Source organism: Neolamprologus multifasciatus, chromosome 5 (genome assembly GCF_963576455.1).
Source record: "Neolamprologus multifasciatus chromosome 5, fNeoMul1.2, whole genome shotgun sequence".
NCBI classification, from domain to species: domain Eukaryota; kingdom Metazoa; phylum Chordata; class Actinopteri; order Cichliformes; family Cichlidae; genus Neolamprologus; species Neolamprologus multifasciatus.
Window position 1 is genome coordinate 37078545 of NC_140443.1, and position 21805 is coordinate 37100349.

General features: G+C 42.2%; 1 protein-coding gene and 2 long non-coding RNA genes across 24 annotated transcripts in view; 1 reads left to right on the top strand and 2 right to left on the bottom strand.

The window, feature by feature from the left end:
• Positions 1-283: 283 nt before the first annotated feature.
• LOC146519262 (uncharacterized) lies at positions 284-2792 on the bottom strand. The gene is made up of 2 exons (XR_014874033.1): positions 1614-2792; positions 284-693 (listed from the first exon to the last, which is right to left on the bottom strand). It is a non-coding gene; the product is annotated as an uncharacterized LOC146519262 (long non-coding RNA).
• A 567-nt stretch (positions 2793-3359) lies between these two features.
• Positions 3360-5496, top strand: LOC146519263 (uncharacterized). The gene is made up of 2 exons (XR_014874035.1): positions 3360-5249; positions 5333-5496. It is a non-coding gene; the product is annotated as an uncharacterized LOC146519263 (long non-coding RNA).
• Positions 5497-9977: 4481 nt separating this feature from the next.
• nfasca (neurofascin homolog (chicken) a) overlaps positions 9978-21805 on the bottom strand; it is a 132163-nt gene continuing 120335 nt past the window's right edge. For 15 of the 22 annotated variants that reach the window (XM_085159076.1, XM_085159074.1, XM_085159080.1 and 12 more), the window contains 2 exons: positions 20180-20221; positions 9978-14996 (listed from right to left, as the gene is read on the bottom strand). In XM_085159076.1, the coding sequence (XP_085015202.1) occupies positions 14768-14996; positions 20180-20221 (271 nt within the window). In that variant the 3' untranslated portion in view covers positions 9978-14767. Of the gene's footprint in view, positions 14997-17857; positions 20784-21805 lie in introns of those variants that run through there. The other 7 variants (XM_085159078.1, XM_085159081.1, XM_085159090.1 and 4 more) reach the window with 3 other exon arrangements.

The following is a 21805-nucleotide window of genomic DNA, read 5'->3' on the forward strand; positions in this document are numbered from 1 at the left end:
GCCAGATTTGTCGCTAGTCACCTTTCACCTCCTCACTACGTACGACTCTGGATACTGTAGCTCCAGTGAAAACTAAGGTGTCTAATCAGAAGTACCTGACTCCGTGGTATAATTCTCAAACACGTACCCTAAAGCAGATGACTCGTAATCTGGAGAGGAAATGGCGTGTCACAAATTTAGAGGATCATCATTTAGCCTGGAGAAATAGTTTGTTGCTTTATAAGAAAGCCCTCCGCAAAGCCAGAACAGCTTACTACTCATCACTGATTGAAGAAAATAAGAACAACCCCAGGTTTCTCTTCAGCACTGTAGCCAGGCTGACAAAAAGTCAGAGCTCTTTTGAGCCAAACATCCCTTTAACGTTAACTAGTGATGACTTCATGAACTTCTTCACAAATAACATTTTTATCATTAGAGAAAAAATGACCAATAATCATCCCACAGATGTAATATTATCTACAGCTACTCTTAGTACCATTGATGTTAAGTTAGACTCTTTTTCTCCAATCGATCTTTCTGAGTTAACTTCAATAATTACTTCCTCCAAACCATCAACGTGTCTTTTAGACCCCATTCCTACAAAACTGCTCAAAGAAGTCCTGCCATTAATTAATTCTTCGATCTTAAATATGATCAACCTATCTCTAATAATCGGCTATGTACCACAGGCCTTCAAGGTGGCTGCAGTTAAACCTTTAAAACCGGTCTGAGCAGCACGCTCTGTTTTGCATAATTATTTTTAAATCCCGGTAGCTCTGCAACCACGTAAGCTAGCGGAATCATTTTTTTTGCATATGAAACCGGAGGAGTTATACTTACATCTTATGCCATCAGCTTGTCCTCGGTCACAGTTTCCTTCCACATATAGCTTTGCAAAAACTGCTTAAAAAGCACTTGCAGCAACAAAAACATAATATTCCAGAAACACACTTTGCCGATCCGATCAGCTGTTTGAAACACTTCCTAGTTGGAGTAGACGTCAGCACGAACTATCGCATGTCCACCGTGACCTGCCCGAAACCGGAAGTGGCGTCATTTTCGCGGAAATGTAGTTTTTTACCGCCCGGGCCTCAATGAGCCTATACTGGTGTTTTTAAAAGTTATGTTTGACTTTATGACTTTCTGTGTGGTTTCTGGGATGCTTAGGACTCATATTGCACTGCTGAAAATAGTTTATTTTGATGCATATGCTGCTTTTTTGCAAATTTGCACTATAATATTTATTTTCGTTTTTCCTGCAGTGTATAAAAATTGGTGTATTTCAAAAATAAAACTATGAAGACACTCAAAATAAATTTCCTGTGGTGGGAAACTATTTTGTGCAACTTTTTTGTATTTACAGTTTTGAGGGATAAGCCTCTTAAATTTCTCTAACTAGAAATATATGTTAAAAAAACAAAAACGATTTTCAATTTTTTTGTAGTTTATTGCACTTTTTTGCAATTTATGTAATTACTATGCACTTAATGCAGACATATTATTAAAATTTGGGCTGTAATGGTTGTATTGATGTATAGCAACTTGAAATGCTCCCAAAAATGGCTCCACAGCATGTAAAAATATAATATAAGTCTGGCGGACTTGGTTCTATGGTAGGTCTTAAAGGGTTAAACCTTTACTCAAAAAGCATCTCTAGACCCAGCAGTCTTAGCTAATTATAGGCCAATCTCCAACCTTCCTTTATATCAAACATCCTTGAAAGAGTAGTTGTCAAACAGCTAACAGATCATCTGCAGAGGAATGGTTTATTTGAAGAGTTTCAGTCAGGTTTCAGAGCACATCACAGCACAGAAACAGCTTTAGTGAAGGTTACAAATGATCTTCTTATGGCCTCTGACAGTGGACTCATCTCTGTGCTTGTCCTGCTAGACCTCAGTGCAGCGTTCGATACTGTCGACCATAATATCCTATTAGAGCGATTAGAACATGCTGTAGGTATTACAGGTATTGCACTGCAGTGGTTTGTATCATATCTATCTAATAGACTCCAGTTTGTGCATGTAAATGGAGAGTCCTCTTCATACACTGAGGTTAATTATGGAGTTCCACAGGGTTCAGTGCTAGGACCAATTCTGTTTACATTATACATGCTTCCCTTAGGCAGCATCATTAGAAGACATAGCATACATTTACACTGCTATGCAGATGACACCCAGCTCTATCTGTCCATGAAGCCAGATAACACACACCAATGAGTTAAACTGCAGGAATGTCTTAAAGACATAAAGACCTGGATGGCCGCTAACTTTCTGCTTCTTAATTCAAATCAAACTGAGGTTATTGTACTCGGCCCTGAAAAGCTTAGAAATATGGTATCTAACCAGATTCTTACTCTGGATGGCATTACCTTGGCCTCCAGTAACACTGTGAGGAACCTTGGAGTCATTTTTGACCACGACATGTCCTTCAACGCACACATTAAACAAATATGTAAGACTGCTTTCTTCCATTTGTGCAACATCTCTAAAGTTAGAAATATCCTGTCTCAGAGTGACGCTGAAAAACTAGTTCATGCATTTATTACTTCCAGGCTGGACGACTGTAATTCATTATTATCAGGATGTCCTAAAAACTCCCTGAAAAGCCTTCAGCTAATCCAAAATGCTGCAGCAAGAGTCCTGACAGGGACTAGAAAGAGAGAGCAGATTTCTCCTGTTTTGGCTTCCTGTTAAATCCAGAATTCAAAATCCTGCTCCTCACATACAAGGTCTTAAATAATCAGGCCCCATCTTATCTTAATGACCTTGTAGTACCATATCACCCTGTTGGAGCACTTCGCTCTCGCTCTGCAGGCCTACTTGTTATTTATTCTCACTGAAATTTCCTTTCCCTATACATGGTTCAATCTTCCGAATGATAAGGCTTATTTTGAATAAAAAGACTGATTGCAGAGCAGATGCCCGATGACGGCGTTGAGACAAAAATATGTGCTGGTTTTTATCAAGATCCTAACATCTTGAGATCAGAGCTTGAGGCCTGCCTTAGGCGAGTCCAATACTTATCTGAAATATAACCCAATTCTGAAAAACTTTGAATACATATCTGGTGGGGTATATTATGGTAAATGGCCTGTATTTGTATAGAGCTTTACTAGTCTCTAAGGGCCCCAAAGCGCTTTACACATCCAGTCATCCACACATTCACACACACATTCACACACTGGTGATGGCAGCTACATTGTATCCACAGCCACCCTGGGGCGCACTGACAGAGGCGAGGCTGCCGGACACTGGCGCCACCGGGCCCTCTGACCACCACCAGTAGGCAACGGGTGAAGTGTCTTGTCCAAGGACACAACGACCGAGACTGTCGGAGCCGGAGCTCGAACCGGCAACCTTCTGATTACAAGGCGAACTCCCAACTTGAGTTGTGGCTTGCATATATGGTTGGTGTCACACCAGGGGTCTGGTTAAGATCAGAGCGCAAGTTTGCCCTGTATCCAACCAGATTACATACCCCTTGCTCCGAACCATATCGAAAATATTCATGTTGAAATCAAAAGGGATCAGAATGAAACCGTGAACTTTACCTACGGTAAAACGATAGTCAAGCTACATTTCCGGCCTGTCAAGGATTTGTCATAATTCATAAGAACATGATAATAATAGATTTATAAAGTATTACAAATCCCTAGCTGGTAACGGTCTCCCCAGGTTTTCAGGTGCACCCGTAATTTACAGACGCGGCATAGCATCTATTTTCTCAAAATTGTTCAGATTTGTCACTTCATTCATAAAGCGGGGTGTGAGCGGTTCAAAACCTCATTTGAAGACCGCTGAACATAGCCTCAGACGTGCTGACCACAGCTGTCAGGGTTAAGCATGATCTCGCGTAGGCCCTTAAAACACCCGCCTGGTCAAAGAGTGACAGAGTTTAAAAAGATGAAAGAAAGTGTCAATAAGAGAGACAAACAGTTAAAACTGCGAGACGTATAGGACGCAAGTCTAACCAAGATATTTTCTAACTAAGAAAAACCAAGCATGTCTATAGTTCACGAACGATCGAGCGAGTGTACGCAAATTGGATCTCTTTACAGCACCGCTAACTCAGTTTTCAATTGAAGACAAATGTTATTCAGAAATGTATCAGCAACGACAGATGGGCGACTTCTGGATTTTTACGTGCCTGGAAACGGGTTGCATTACCTGGATTTAAATGACACATTGCTGAGTTTAAGGCTGAAAATAACAAACACAGATGGCACTGATATCACTGCCGACCCTCATGTCGGAATTATAAATTACCCTTTAAATACCATTTTCTCACAATGTGATGTTACTCTGGGTGACAGCTTGATTTCTTAAGCCAGTTCTCCTTACCCGTATAGGGCCATCATTGAGACATATTTAAATTACCTGGAAGAAAGTCTGAAAACTCAATGGAGTGCTGGTCTCTTTTTTCAAAGGCATCCATGACTCTCATGTTGTCAATAACGGGCCTAACAGAGGGTTAGTCAGAAGAGCTGCATATAGCGAGTTTTGAGTTTTGGGTCCTTTGCACTCTGACAAATTTTTTTTGTGTGAAAGATTTTTGCTCAATAATGTGGATTTAAGAGTTAAGCTCACGAGAGCCAGCGATACATTTAGCCTCATGGCGCCTCAAAAACCCATTTACCATCTGAATATTCTGGGAGCTTCAATGTTTATTAGAAAAGTCACGGTATCCCCCGCAGTGCGTGTAGGTCACGCAGCGGCTCTCATGCATGTCAATGCCTTATATCCGATCTCGCGGATTAATGTAAAAACATTTTCCATACAGGAGAATTCCCGGATATCACATCATGAGAACCTGTTTCTGTCATGGTCTGGGTGTGTGGCTGTAAAACTCCATTGAAGGTCTGGACCTCTGGTATCCATCCATGGGCAGGGCCTACAGCCCCCCTCACCTGAAGCTGATTGAGGCAGTCAGGTTGGAGATTTAAGCTGCTTGCTGACGCTGCTTCCTCGCCAGTTCGTCAACTACCCTATGTTGGTAACCAGGCCTCACGCTTCATGTTCATGAAGCTCAAGTGCTCTACTAACCTTGTAATCTCATGTTCTAGTTACTCCAGGAAAACTCCATCATACTGAACCACTCATCTTGGAAATCTGGTTAACCCGCCAGCTCTCAGAATTATCTCCTTGCCTCACCTGCCCTCCTGCCCTTACACCACCTCGGGACCTTCACCACTCAGGACAGCTGCCACACACCACCTAACCCACCTGGACCGCACCACCTCTCCCTCAACGCGTCCATCTCCCACCTGCACAGTAAGACGAAGATTTTCACAGCTTCCACTCTCTCCAGAACTCCTCATTGGCTACCGCTCTAACACTGCTCTCCTCTCTTCCAGTACTTACCTAATCACCAGCAGCTGCCGTTGCTTTCTTGGACCTGTCCCCTTGCTTGTCCCTCTCCCCTGGCCAAGACCCTCACGCCCCATATATCAAGCCTTAAATCAAGTACTAACGTGAACGTCATTTTGGTGTTAGTTAATAAACCTTTGTTAAACCCTTTACTCTGCCTCCGCCTTGGGTTTCCTGCACGTGGGTTTGATTTTTGGTGCTCGGCCTCCGGCCGTTTTGTGACCGTTTCTGGGTTCACTGCCCAGATATCTAGTCATAGGCATGGTAAACCACAAAGCTTTTACAGGGAGATATGATTTATGCCCTTTCAATTTCCAGCATAACAATTTAGAGTTTTTGGCTTTGTCATGAGAGTAAACAGATACCAGCCAAAGCTTTTCAACCCAATCTCGCTGACAATCAGTCTGTGAGAGAGTTTTACAGCCTGTACACAGCTACTGGAAGAAACCTGAAAGATCTGTCCTTGTGCATTGACAGATAGGAGTTTCAGGAAGGATATACTCTGTTCGTGTTCAATATGAGTCCTTCAGATGACAGCCAAGTGTTATCACCGATAATAAATAGTTCCTTGAGACTTGAAATGCGCTTCAGAGTCCCGCTGCCTCACACAACAATGCTGATCGTTTATTCTTATTACGATTCAAGTCTCGAGATCAATTCAACAAGACAAGTTTTGGTTGATTATTACTGAGGTTTCTGTTTTCTCCAATCATGAACAATCATCAATTGGAGAGTATCATGAGGCTGCTGGTCGGTGACAGATTCTGTGGGGTTTGGGCCTCAGACGAGTTGCTGCTGCTGCTCAAACGTTCATTTAAACGGCATATCTGATCATAAATACAGAGCCAAGGAACAAAGCTGGAACTCACTGGCTGGCGATTTCATTAGATGAAGATGGAGGTGCCAGTTTTTATGATTCGTTCGGATTCCCACCGGATTATCCATTTTACCCCAAAAGCATTGTAACGTTTTTGAAAAAGCATGCTGATCGAGTATCTTTCCATCAAAGGCAGCTGGGAGCCACGCTTACAGTCAGCACTGTATATTTATTTAGCCCAGAGATGGCGTGGAAAGACTTATGATGATGTAAAATGATGCCATGGTCCATGTGTTGTAAAACGGTTTATAGGCATTTGATCATGTAAAGCTAGCAATTTTAACCAAACTTCATGCTCTCTGAAAGCTTTTAATGATTGTCACTTATGTTAAATGTAAATGCGTTTTGTTATTTTTGTTATTTTTAATTGAACAGAAACAGGAGATAATTAACTGTAAGGGTCTAAAGTGATGCCTTGTTTAGCCTGGTAGTCATTGATGTAAAGCATCTTATCCTCTTCACTTACAAAGTCCGATGGATAGCCTGAAGCTTCTTGTTTTTTGCGTTGGAAATGATGTACATATTGTGTGAATATTGTGTTACTCTGTCTCTCAAAGTGCCATACCTCGATGATTTTAGCTATTCTATAACCTTTTTCTAACCCAAGGTTAAATTCAGGAATGGTCCACGCGCCTCTGAGAGCTCTCTGCTCATTGCTATGGTTACACCCTGCTCCTGGTTGTTCATTTCAGTTCAAGTGTGACAGAGCGTAAACACAAGCTTGCCTGATTGGGTTTTATACGGTAAAACAGGAAAATAAAGACCCCTGGGTGGGTATACAATTGCCTTGATAAACCCAAAGTAGTTTTTTGTGTCCTGAAAATTTTGAAAAAATTATTTGAGGATGACCTAAGGGGTGCCTACAGGTGCTATTTACAAACGGATACAAGGAGGTAACATCCACGTAACAATTGTTTTCACCAGGCCCAGCATTGCATTGTGCAACCACCGAAGAGAGTGTAGCGAGATTTAAAGGGTGGATCGTAACATTTGAGAAAGCTGATTACACTCTCATCAGTACGTTTTAACTCCATCCATTTATGCTCCCAAATTATCACAAGCTGCACATTATGCTCGCCTCTCAATCTAGCGAGCCTGTCTTGAGTGGCCGTGTTAAAAAGAAGCACCTCGCAGGGGGTTGAGATTTGCCTGATTTGAAAAACACGTAACACATGTCTGATAAAAACGCCTTGTGTGTAAGAGCCATACTTGAGCCACTGAACTGAGGATGAGGAAAATGATTTGACCTGATTACGATCATTTGCAGGGCATGGTATTGCTAAAGAATCGCACTGGCTAAGGTATTACTGCTAAAAGGATCGATTCCTGTCCCTTCAATAAAACCGTTTCTGAACAATGTGCAACCCCGAGCTAGAATTTCAACATTGTTTTCACAGTATAAAAGGGCCTCTTTCATGAAATCGAAGGTGTAGTTTGCCCTTGGTCTCCTCTCTTTTCTCCTCACCCCCAGCTGGCACCTGCTGGCTGCCCCTCCGTGAGTCTGGATCTGCTGGAGGTTTCTTCCCGTTAAAAGGGCATATTCTCCTATCATGTCTTGATGCATGCTCAATCATCCAGGTAAGGTGCGACCGTGGTTCAGGGGGTTGGGAAGCGTATCTGTAACCGGAAGGTCGCCGGTTTGATCCCTGGGCTCTCTGTCCTGGTCGTTGTGTCCTTGGGCAAGACACTCCACCTACCGCCTACTGGTGATGGCCAGAGGGGCCAATGGCGCGATATGGCAGCTTCTGTCAGTCTGTCCCAGGGCAGCTGTGGCTACAACCGTAACTGCCTCCACCAGTGTGCGAATGCGAGAGTGAATGAATAGTGGCATTGTAAAGCGCTTTGGGTGCCTTGAGAAGTGCTATATAAATCCAATCCATTATTATTATTAAGTAAATCTCCAAAAGTTGAACTGACCTCCCAGCCCATTGTTCCTTCAGTGGGCTGGTTTCAGTCATTATGCAAATGTCCTGTTTATAAGATTGAAACCTGCAGTCAGCTGAGACTGAAGACGTCACCTGATGATGACGAAACGTTTCTCCCACTGAAAACATCCAGATGAACAGAATCAACTTTTGGAGATTCTCCTATATCCAAGTGCCGTGTGATTGCTCAAGTTTCTCACTAATGTTGCAGGGTTTTAACCTTACAGCATAAAGCATCTTGAGATGACTGTTGTAAATTAGTGGAATATATGGTTGTCACCATGATGTCACCTGGTTTCAGGAAGTTTCATCTTTGAAATTGTGTCCAGTATCATCTCTTTTAGACCCTACAATGACCATAACTGGTGAGATGGTGCAGTGTTAAGAAATGACGGTAGAAAACCAGTCTGCCAAGTTCCTTCCATAGACTGTATGCATCACCTAACAGACTAATAATAAAAAATCACTCGTGAAAACTGAAGCACAAAAATCTAAAATGGTCTTTACTCTAAATGATACTATTAAAGCCAAAGAGAGGCCTGGTTCAGAAAGTAAACATTTGGTAGACGTCAGGCCTAAAAGACCACCGTCACTTACAGCCCTTTTCCACTGGTACCCACCAACACACTGCTCGAGTTCTGTTTCAGACATTTTGAGCCCGTTCTCACTCCCGAGGCGTAACATGCCGACGTTTTGTCACGTCCCGCGGCGTTCCTGAGGAACGTGAAAGGAGACCTTCGGCGTTCTTAGGGTACGCGGCGGGTTATGGCCGAAATCCAGTGCAATGACGCTCCCGCGGTAATAGACGTTCCAGCTCTAAACCTAACCTTATCCCTAGCCCTAACCATAACCTTTTTCCTGAGCTTAACCAGGACTTTAATGATGTTAAATAGCGTGTTTCTAAGCGATTTGAAGAAAAAGAGCGAACATGTGTAGATTGAGTCCATACGGTTCTCATATTTCCTAATTTTTCCGAGGTCGTCATTTAGGAACGTGGTGGGTAGCCGAAAACGTAATATGTTGACGATTTGTCACCTAGCGTAAAATGTTACGCTTTGGGAGTGAGAACGTGTTGGTTATTTTCCATTACAATCTAGCAACAACTGATGTGTGTGGGGTCATTGTGGCGACCGCAGCTGAAAGTCATGTGACAGCAACACCACAACAATGGAGGACGTCAATGCAATGGTACCTGATGTATGGTGAATGTCTTTGTGACAGTGTGTTTTTATTTCTGTCATCGTCTGCTTTCAAAAATGTTTTATTTTTTTGAAGATTTTGATTTTGGTGAAGGAGGTGCTCTCATGACTCACTGAGTGACGCCACTGACCAACCATTCGATAGCATGCAGTCTGCTGATGTCACATTGTCAGTGACTCGGAGCCCGGCCGAGTAGATCCTAGAAAAGTTATGACCACCTGATGGAAACCGAGTCGGTACTAGTGGAACAGGGCTGTTACTGCACACGTAGAAATGTTCCCAACTTTAAGCCTTTTTCAGCTTTTTTAAAGGGAGAACTAAACATAAAAGCAGTAAAAATAGTTTTGGTTTTGTAACAGTTTGTAAGGATGCACTTTTATTGGTCAGTTTAACTTGAGACTTTGTTTTAGAGCCAGCCTTAAGAGGCCACTAGAGCAGCTTGGTCATCACCAGCTCTCTGAGAGGGAGCCTGTAAATGAAGACAAAGATTTTGGGTTATCAGTAGAAACATGTGGTGTTTTCTACTATTAATATAATGAATTAGGATGAAATAATCGATTCTTCCATAGGAAAGTCTGCTTTAAATCTGTGCTGCACATAAGTACAGAAACAAGGATGACAACCAAGTCAGGAGGTAGAGAAAAGGAGATAGCTTTACTATAAAGAAGGCGCACTAGCAGAAGTTGCAACATGTCATCATACACGCATACATGGTGAATATATTTAAGCCATTTCCTGTAGAGTAGATGTACCTTACAAAAGCTGTTATGCTGCATGTAGAAGCAAGGTGTTAGCACGCTGCTCTGATACACAAAAACAAGAAGATGCCAATATGACGCAGTGAAAAATCCAGTTGGGAATGTGCACCAGTAACTTCTGACACTTTGCAGCATTTTAAACTGAAGGAAAAGCAACGGCTGTAAAAATACACATTGACTATTTTCATCTCCAATTAAAGGTGAGCTAAGATAACGTGACGAAAAAGAAGCTTGGTCTTTGTGCACCATAAACTGTGTGTAGACACACACAAAGCTTTGTATACCTTTGTTTCTTTATGTTGCCAGCATCCCTGCTGTGGTCCACCAGTGGAGGCTGGTGGATGGGCAGCAGCAGAGCGAGTAAGGAGTGGTGTGTGTGATGGTTTTTAGTTCCAGTTTAAAATTCAGACCTGTTCTTCAACCAAATATTGCTCTTGCAGTGCTCTGTCTCACTGTCTGTGTCAGTTTCACAAGCAGCGTCCTGCTAGTGAAAGCATGGGATGAATCATCCTGCTGATGAACTCAGAGGACACTGCTTTAACATTCAGGAGAGAGGACTGGGACGTACTGTCAAGCAAGAGGTTTGTCTTGAAAGGAGAAATATGAGATCATCAATGACAAGGAAACTACTGCGCTCTGTTTTAGAGATGCTCAAACTCAGATTTCACTTTGGCGTCACAAGGGTATCATATATAAAGAGGTCTTCTCCTCTGCAGACTTTAGCAGGTGGTCTGGGTCAACTTCTAAACCCACTGTAGGAAGCAAATAAGCATGTGTTTCATGAAAATCCTCTACAATTGTTTTCAACCTGGCGCCCTGCTAAGCAGGTACCTTCAATCAATTTCAAGTGGCATTGTGTTGCATCCCAAGAAGGATAACTGTAGCATTATAACACTTGGATGTAGCACAGATGGGGATAGAGACAGCCTGGCAAAAACACTCAAGGCAAATTATTAAAAGAATAAAAATATTCCCATCAAAGTCCAAAAATGCACGCCCTGTTTCCCTGTTTTCATGGCAGATCCCTGTGTGCTGACGAGAAGTGAAGAAATAAAGAGAGGAGTGAGGGTGGGGCATGAAAACCAGGGAACAGCTTATAGAAATGGGGGAGTCATGTGTAGAAACCAGGAGGAGCATGTTTGGAGGCATGGTCCCCAAATTCAGATACTTTATCTCCAATAGATGTGGATGCTGATCTGCCTCGCTTTGTGGTTGTCTAGTCTCATTCAGTGTTTTGCAGACAGTATGCAGGCAAACATCTCACAAGAAGATTAAAGGGTTTCCCATTGCATGAAATGATTGAGGAGTTTTACTCCTGTAGTGTCCTTCACGTGTCCTGTAGTGAGCACATGAAGTATTGAGTTTGCTTTAACAAATCAAACTGACTGAATTACAAAGGCTTGCCTCTTATAAAGAACAACCATTAGCAGGTGAAGTTGGGAGGAAATAAGCTCGTCCAGCTCTGAACAGAAGGGAACATGTTTTCACTTTAGGACGGTTAAAGTCCTGCAGTGACTCTATAGAGCAGCTCACCTGTGCTCACCTGTGTTTACCTGCTACTAATGCCATTGTGTTAACACTGCCAAGGTTCATCTGTACAGTGCTCGAGAGAGAGCTGCCAACAAATTCTAGACAGAAGAGAACTCGCCATTTAAATGTTAGTTTTAGCGAACGCTTAGTGTTGATGATATATCATCAAAGAAAATGTCCCTTTGTCTTTGTTACAGAGATCAAACCTAGTCAAACCTTTTCATTCTGCAGTGTGTCAGCTGAGGATGATGAGGTCTGATATCACATTGCACCTGGTTGCTGTGGATTGTTTGAAACACATGTCAGGTTTGGGGCTACAGTTTATTGGCCGTCTCACACTAGGACACATTAAGAAAGAGGAAGTTCAGAAAATGAATGATTTTCCCGAGTTTAAGACTTCTTACCAAGGTTTTTGTGGATTTACAAGTTGACAAAGAGCACCTGAGAAGAGCTGTAATGGGGAACAAAGACCAACAAAGTGGAATACATCACAGGGGTCAAAGCTGTTGACCCCTGTGATGACACACATGTCATGCCTGTGTCCAGCCTCCATCTGAGACAAGGAGGGGACCTCAGGAAATCCCTGTTCTCAGGTCTTGTAGTCGTTTGTGTAACTCAGGTAGTACGCTGCAGCAGCTGTTACACGTACACAATCGAACATATTTCTCTGTCACAACACACAAACCAAGGCCACAGTCCGTATATGTCAATGCAAAGGGATGACTCTTCCTCAGAGTGCAAAGATGAATCAAAGCTACATAACAAAGGTGCACGACAGACTGCACCACTACAGCTGCTTGGTGGATGCAGATTTGTGACTCATTGGGCGGGTGGGGTCAAGTCTTCAATATTTACACAGGTAGGATTTTCTTTCAGGACTCTGATGTACAAAATAAATACCAAATAATCTGCAATAATGAGTACACATCACTTCATTCTCAGAATGATGGAAAGGTTATGCTACTTAAGTCTGAACAACAACACAGAGTAACAGTAATACAACATGAGTATAAGGATGAGACGTCGGCTACAGCAGAAAAACATGTTGAACATACAGTTGTGTGTTGAGGAACAATAATTTTATTCTGTAGCCATCGGTAGTTCGGCTCAGTTGTACATAAAAATGAAGTGAATTAAGTTAAGAACTAATATATTAATGCTATCCACATCATGTAATAAATACCAAATAAATATCAGCCTGTTCGATGTAGCACTCGGGTTAATAGTAGCTTCAGTAGCTTCAGCACGAGTGAACCTCAGAAATGTCAAATGATAACTTTCATTTGTGGCTGTGAAGTGTACTTTTCATTCTTTAAATCATTCGTATCACCTAACAGTGTTTTGTAATTATGTCTTTTTGGAGCGATAAGAAACGGATCAAGTTCATAAAGAACCAAAGAGTCCCTCTGTGCAGGCGGGGTCGGGCTACACAGAGTGCACTTACCTCACTGATTAGGATGCACCTTCTCTACATCATGTGATTGTTGGCCTTCGCTCGCCCATGTTGTACCTTGCAATATAAAGCACCTCAAGGCAAAAAAGTAAGATAATTGAATCTATGTGGACTCGTTCAGATCAACACGTGTGTTCCAATAACAGTGAGTACTGGAGGTCGTTGTAGACAGTGTGTGGTGCTGATGTCTGCACAGCCGCAGTGAAGCTGAACACACAGAGTTTAGTGTGGACGCGGCTTATGGATCATGACTTCTGGTGCTACATTCATGAGCCAGGAGACAGAACGAAGATGCTAACCTGACACTTGGGGCAGAAGAATATTTTCTTTCAGTTGAAATATGTCCCTGTGTGACCACCGTACATTTGGCCTGGCTATAAAACACAAAACTGCCAGTTTACCTGATTGGATGTAACTCTTTAACAAAGTCAGCAGAATTAAGGAGCCTCACAGATGCAAAGAAGGTTTGTCTGTTGTCCTGCAATATTAGAAGAATATTGATCCAGGACTGACTGACCAGTCATCTTGTGCTTTGATGAGGTCATCCTATAACTGCGAGGTTGGCAGTTTGACCCTCCTCGAGCTCACAGACTGGGCTGTCTTTGGATAGCAGACGATTACGTTCACGGCAGGAGACACTGAATTCAAACTTCTTCCTTTTGCAGTTTTTCCCACATTCCAGCAACATGGTGGCAATGATTCCCATATTAGTGTGGGAATCATTGCCTTCGAACGCTGTCAGCTAGACATGAATGTAGCACAAGCCCACATGCTAATTAGGGACTTCACTGTTTTTTAGTGCGCTGGTGTCTCTCGAGCAAACCTGTCACATCTCTCTCGCACTAAGTTTATCACCATGCTTCAGAACAACGTTGGGTTTAATGAACCACATACTGTAACTGAGCACAAAGCATGAAACAGCTTTTCCCAGGAAAAGCATTTTGAACAACTGCAACACAGGATAAGAGGGAACAGATGCATGCCTGCAACGAAGTTCAAGGCCAACCACCTTGGACTGAATCTGCTAAAAAGCCCACAATGTGTACTTTTACTAACCAGATGGAACAAAAATGGTGTGAAGGAGGTGATAGTGCATAGATTTGCAGGGCACTAAAATGTGTGCCAGGACTTTATACAGCATTCGTTGAGTTTCACGGACTCCTCTATCAGCTGTGGAAAAACTAAAATCTTTCATTGCCTAAATATCAATATGATAAACATATCTGCCGGCATCCTATGGTTAGAAGCTGATATGTTACAGGATGTGGCCAGAGTGTGTATGTATACTTAACCTCTGTGACTACTTTACTTGGTTACGCAGAGGTATGCCGGGCACGGGGAGGTTATCGGGAAGCAGAGCTGAGTCACAAACCAAAAAATCTCTAAAGAACGTTTGATGCCTCCCGAAGGCACACTCCAAGTCTGTGTGGGTAAAGGGCAGGCAGAGCGCAAAGGAAACGAGCATTGTCCACTTCCTCCAGATGTGTCCGTATTGTTAGAACTGGAAAAATAAATTAAAGGCTTGTGGTCGCATCTTTTTCCACCTGCAGAGGAGAGCCTAGACAGTCTCCAGACTGCTGCTGTCACTGTGTGTAATATGTTTCATATACTCGTAGAATCATGTGTGGTTCTATCATAACAAATCAGAGGGTGCGTCCAAGTTCGCCGCTGTTGAGCCGCTATGCCAGCGAGTAGATGGCATTCACAGGCGAGGTGGCCTCGGAGCTCTCGTTGCCCTCCGTCTCGTCCTTGTCCTTCTTCACTGTGTATTGGCCGATGAACGAGCCGTCTTCGTTGAACTGCCCGTCTCCTCCCTCGCCGTAGTCCACCAGGCTGTCGTCGCTTTCCTTTACGTTGCCATCCAGGGAAGTCTGGCTGCCCTGCAGAGGCTTGTTGTCCTCGTCGCTGCTGCAATGAAACAGCAATGTTAGAAGCTCAAACTCTCACTACAGCATCAGGTGGACCTGTTTAGCTTCAGGGCCCTGTGACACACTATAAGGGAAAGTAAAGGTGTAGGGATTACAGGTACAGAAGCTTCTCTTTGTCAAATGATTTGGAAAAAACATGTTTTTTGTAAGATTAATGTTTTTTGATGTTTCTCTTTATTTTTGGCAGATAAGTTGGCTGAATATCTTTTGCTAAGCCAGCATACACCACATCCATGTGTGAGAGCTTTGAGGACATCTTCTCTTCACATCTTAAATAATCAGGCCCCATCTTATCTTAATGACCTTGTAGTACCATATCACCCTATTAGAGCACTTCGCTCTCGCTCTGCAGGCCTACTTGTTGTTCCTAGAGTATTTAAAAGTAGAATGGGAGGGAGAGCCTTCAGTTTTCAGGCCCCTCTTCTGTGGAACCAGCTTCCAGTTTGGATTCAGGAGACAGACACTATCTCTACTTTTAAGATTAGGCTTAAAACCTTCCTTTTTGCTAAAGCATATAGTTAGGGCTGGACCAGGTGACCCTGAATCCTGCCTTAGTTAGGCTGCAGTATGTGTTTATACACATCTACTGCATTTAATCATTAGTTATTATTAATCTCTTGGTCTCTTGTGTCTTTCGTCCTGTCCCCCTGTCCTCACCCCTCCCTGAGGCTCTGCTTGAAGTTTCTTCCTGTTAAAATAGTTTTTCCTTCCCACAGTCGTCACAGGGGGGCGCTGTTATACTGCACGGTCTGAGCACCTAAAGGGCCTTGACTTGACTGTTGTGATTTGGTGCTACATCAATAAAACTGAATTGTTCTTTCAGCTGCAATGCTGTTTCACAGTCTAAGAACAAGTGAAGAAGAAAGAACAAAACTCAAATGTAGGAGCAGAGTTTAAAGAAGCTCAGCAAGTACAAACACAGGACTGTGCTGGGTCCTGAGCTGCCCCCATTTCTTTACACTTGCTGGGAAAAATGGGAAATAGCAGTTTATTGAAACATGGAAAGAGGACTGAAGTACACAATTACAGGGGAACAGAGTTGGTCCAAACAAACACGAGTCAATGACCGCTTCCACTGTCCAGCCTGCACTCTGTTGCCTAAGCCTCCTGTAGTCCTTTGTTGTTCAGCTGTTAGTCTTGTAGTGTTTACTCGTCCTCAGGGATGTGTTTCAGTGCTCCTTTATCTGCCTTTGGTCCTGTCGAGATGATCCCACTCTACACAATTCATGCTGGAGTCCAGGAGAGACCAGTCCATCACTGCTACTCTTCCACAGCGTCTTCTATCCAGCTGTGCTTTTACTGCAGTGGTCGTGTCTTTGGCTCATTGTGCTGAGAAATGAAGCTGTTGCCCATCAGATTCCAGATGTTACTGTTGATTAAAATCTGAAAGTACTTTTCTGTGTTCATCATTTCTGGGAAGAGCCCCATCACCACTGGCTGAAATACACTGTGCCAGAGCCTCTTACATGTTTTACAGACACCTGCAGACGCTCACTGCTGCACATCTCTCTTGACTTCGTTCATAAATATTAATGAAAGTTTCAGACAAACAATAGGCTCAGAAACCTGCTGCTACTGATTTTCAATCCAGGTCTTATGTAATCTGGCATATCTCAGCCTTTCCTTTCCTTAACAATGGTTTATCAGAAAAGTTTCCTCCTGGTTGTGGCTCAAGGGAGAGCAGGTCATCAACTAATGGGGAGGCTTAGTGGTTTAATCCCTGCTGCTCCAGTCTGCATGTCAAATCGTGGCAACATACCAACCCCAGGGTGCTCTCTGATGTATTTTTTATCTAAATAAATAAATACATATATTAAACTTTACTTTAAAATAAAGACAGGGTTTCATATTGGTTCTTTATCTCTTACATGTACAGAACACTGGTTGTCAACTAGGTGATGTTTTAAAACTTAAGACCAGTGGAAAAAAATCTAGTGGAAGCAACATGTAAAGAAATGAGGGCTGGTTGGAGATGTGTGATCCTGCAGTAGGCCTCCTGTAGGATCACACAGCCTATTGATGCTTATACAACAATAACAGTTTTGTAAGATTATCTGCTGTGTGAGGGAATCTGCAGGCACGGTGGCACAGTGCTCAGGAGAATGTCTTCATCAGTAGCATCTCTGCAGCAGGCTGTGTGATACAGAGCAGGGAGTAGCAGACTGCTGATGTAACCCTGAAGATAAACCCCAAACAAGCTTCGTCGTGCAGGTCTCAGATAATGAGCTCTGGTCACACACACACACACACACACACACACACACACACACACACACACACACACACACACACACTAATCCAGGCAGCATCTTCTCAGAAATCATTTGAAAACCCAAACAAACAAACTTGTTCTTTAACTCTGACACTGTGCATGCTAAAGTAGCCATAAATGAAATCTGGGCAGCTGTCTGTATTGCATGCTTGATTTCATCTCTGACGTCTCCTAACAGATTCTAACAGGCAGGAGAATTTCATGCAGAGTTCTACACAGCTGTATGCTAGCATTAACCTTGTTATTAAACCAGTAGCATGACAAAAGGAAAAAGAGTGCATTTGAAGGATGCAAAGGTAACATGTTCTTCTTTTGTGTGTGTTCAGACGCTCACCCCAGAGGACACAATCTACACTCTCAGAACTGCCACGCTTCATGCCAAAGGACATTTGCAATATATATGTATATATGTATATATGTGTGGATACATTTTAGCAAACAAAAACAAGCAAAAACATGAAAGAAAAACATGACCAAAGCAAATTCAAGGCCAAAAATAAAAAATGAAGAAGCAGGAAGGAAAAAAGCAACAGTTTCTGAGCTGAGAAGGAAAAGATGGTAGAAGATGATTATATAAGTATCTTTTATTCTGACAAGTAATTGTGACCTGCTGAACAGATCAAACATGAATGTATACTGAGTATCCAATGGCACAGTGACAGTTGTGTCATCCACACTAAACTGGCACAGTTTCTGGTGAAGACAGACCTTCAAACTAAATAATGACACGACAGTAACATTTGTTGGCTGAAGGTGTCAGTGGTTGATTAGGAAGCCTCTTCAGAGGAACAAAGGAATGAATGTACTCAAAGTGTAGAACAGAAGGAAAAAGTAACAGCATCGTTCTTTGATGTTCCCTCCACGCCGAAACAGAAGAGTGAAAAGTATGCCTCGATCATGTTTTGGTGTCTTTTCTCTCTCTGCGTGTGATGAGTGCTGGTAATGGACAAACCAATACGACTATCTGTGCGTCCATTTGTGCTGAGAGTAGTTTGATGTTTAAAGGCACACAGAGATGGAAGGAAAACTTTAATGCTCACACAGCCTATTTGACAAAATGACTACAAAGTGCAGCGATTTGTGTTAAACAAAAAGGCAGAAAAACAAATATTCAAGTAAACCACAGTTACTTGAGTATTCTAAGGAAGTGTTTGTACTTCGGTACTTCCCACCTCTGTGAGAAGCGCCACTCCCAAAGCAAGCCCAACTTAACGACAGCACAAACCAACATGCTTCCAGCTTCACAAATGGTTTTGGTCTCGATTCCTGTTAATGGGAACTTTACTGATTTTTCGAGTGTAAAGTGGGCGCCACATTGTCCAGTTCAGCATTAGTTTTTAATCAAATGAAACATCATGTAGCTACTTCACCCACTGGTTAGGTTGAGGCACTGAAACCATCTGGTTCAATTCACCAAAAAGACGATTGTTTGTTTAAAATGGGCCATCGTAACCTTTTATACTCACATACATCCTGAAATATAAATACATACAACCAAATTAAACCAAATTCTTTATATTTGATATAAATGTTTTCTCAGTGAACATTGAGATCTGCTCTGTGAGGGCTGAAAGTGTACAAACCTTGTAGATTAGCAGTAAATTTAAAGTTTTATTTACTTAGCTGTGAGTTGGCATCTTATTTAAAGAGAAGGCTGTTTTAAATGTTGCTCTTTGCATGATAAAGACATGAATTAAGTTGCCTTATACCAAGAAGGATATCAAACTGCGTGTTCTCCTTGTGCCTGCATTCCTGGCTTGTTCCCACAGTCCAGAAAAACACATCTTAGGTTAGCTGGCGATTCTAAATCAGTCATGAATGTACGGCAGATAAAATGAATGAGTGTAGTTCAGTGTGGCGAGTTTCCCTGATCATCATGCTGGGCAAAGATAAGAAACCAAATCCACAGGCAGATACGCCGTGTACAAAATCAAAAGTCGTTTGTTGTGCCTCGCTTTGTAGTGGACGCTTAGTTCTTGTTGCCTAGGTAACCTTCTCAATCGGTCACCATGGAGCGGAGAAACGTTTAGGAACAAACAGCAGCTTGACTCTGACTCTGGTCTCTGCCCACATGGAAAAGATATTTATCAATCTTATAAAGTTTGATTCTGTCTTGTGTGAAACTTGTAAGAAAATCACACAAGAGTGAAAACAGATATAAGATCCATTAAAAAATGATATAATGAAACTTGTATGTTTTGGATACTAAAACAATATATGAAAGTAGTAAGAAAGTGGCCACTTTCATGAGTAAATCATAGAAGTTTTTACTATTTCTTTTCCATATGGGGAGTTAGAAAGCTGTGAACCACTTCCTGTGTGGCACAGCAACACAACCAACAAAGTACACACTCCAAGAGCGTGTGACCACGTGGACTGTCACAAAGAAGCCCTCGTAGCATTAACGGCCTCGCTAACAGGCAGCAGCAGCTGCTCTCCAGCTACTGCTGCTAACAGGCAGCACTGTTCTTTTTAAAAACTGTGGGGACAACACCAGGACACGTTTGGGACAAAGGACAGGTTCTTCTTGCAGAGAGGAAAATCTGCATTCCATTATTTTCTACTTTATTTCTACTACAAACGAGATAGCGCTAGAATCAGAGCTTTGTTGTGTTTTGGGCAAGAACAGCTGGTCATAACTGAGCAAATACAGATTCTGTTTCCATTTTTTCCTAAATATTACATTAAATGAAAAGCAATCCAGATGGAGTGTTCCTGCTCACATCGTGGACTCAAACTGCACCCTCTTTGCAGGCTGACCCAAAAGCCAACAATGCAGGCATGTTGTCAAGTCTCCAAACATGCTACACCTCATCCTGTTCTTACCCCCACCCTCACACCGCTTACCCCTACATGCTCAGGCCAAAAGACTTTGCTGAAAACCAAAGTACCTGTTCTCGTTCTCGTTCCTGTCAGGGACAGATGACCCATTTCAGCATTGGGGAGAGAGAGGGACAAGATGTGAGGAACCACATAAGACGGCAGGAAGGAAGGAAGGAAGGAAAGAAGACAAGTTCCACATTGTGCATGCATGGGTTAGTGTAAAAACACACACAGCTGAATGGGCTGAGTTGTTCATTGACAGAAAACAGGTTCTGGAGGAGGGTGAAACACACATTATTAAGCACAGCATGCTGGGGTCAGACGCTCATTGCACCTCTCGAAGTTACCCTGAACACACAGTGTGAGTCAAACACAGCAGCTGTCATTCTAAGTACAGTTTTAAGCAAAAGCCCAGTTAGGAACGTTATGTGGGACCATTTGTGTGATTTAATGGACCCATTTAGGACCCGGGTCACAAATGAAATTCTGATGTTAAAGTTGTGGTGATGGAAGTTAAGATGCCCTCTCGCACAGCTCAGTTAGAACACGTCCACTTCAGATTTAGAAAGCAGGTTAAACTTAAAACGTCTTTAGTCTAAAGGGACTGTTGGCAAATTAAGAGACAGGTTCATTGGTCATGAAGAAGAATGAGGCCACAGAGCTCAGTGGAACCTGGAAGGAGCAAAAGATGCAACTTACCACATATCCTTGACATCACACAGAAGCCTTTACACAGTACATGGTGTCGAGTTTGAATATGTTTGTGTACGCACTTCAGAGAGAATCACGGACGTGTTCAAAACTAGATGAAAGGTTTAGCGGGGTCAGGAGATCATCTAACTCTGCTCCTACAAAGAGTCACGCAGACCAGTCTGAATGTGCACGGTGCACACACTCCAACACACTGTGTGTGGGATGGCTTTACTGCACTTGTGTTATTGCTGTTCCAGAAGTTTTACTCATAACTAGCTACACTTACAACCAAATTTCCTCTTGTGGGACAATTAAAGGATTATTCTATTCTATTCTATTCTATTCTATTCTATTCTATTCTATTTTATTTTATTCTATTCTATTCTATTCTATTCTATTTTATTTTATTTTATTCTATTCTATTTTATTCTATTCTATTCTATTTTATTCTATTCTATTTTATTTTATTCTATTTTATTCTATTCTATTTTATTTTATTATATTCTATTTTATTCTATTTTATTTTATTCTATTTTATTTTATTCTATTCTGTTTTATTCTATTCTATTCTATTCTAACCAACTACCAGCAAGGAGAATGTACAAGAAAAATGTGCCAGACGTGGTCTGAACACCAACTTGTGTTTACAAGTTATTCACATGTATGTTGTGAGAATAGTGACCAGCTTTACGCACACATCACGTTTCACTTTAAACACTCTAGTCTTAAAGATCAATCAGTCACAGAGTAGGAGGAGCCTCACCCTAACCCTGGCCTCAAGAGAAAGCGCTAACACGGCGCTAACCCCTGTGCATGCTGTTCCCCACAGAGCTCAGCTGCAGGTGTACTCACACTGAACACTTCCTTTAGAAAACTGGCACCAACACTGGGCTGATTCTTTTACAGAAGTAATAATAATTAAAGAAGCTGGACACAGCTGCCATTTCAATTCAAATGTTGAAAAACGTTTCATTTGGCTCTACACAGTAGTGCTTCGTGGT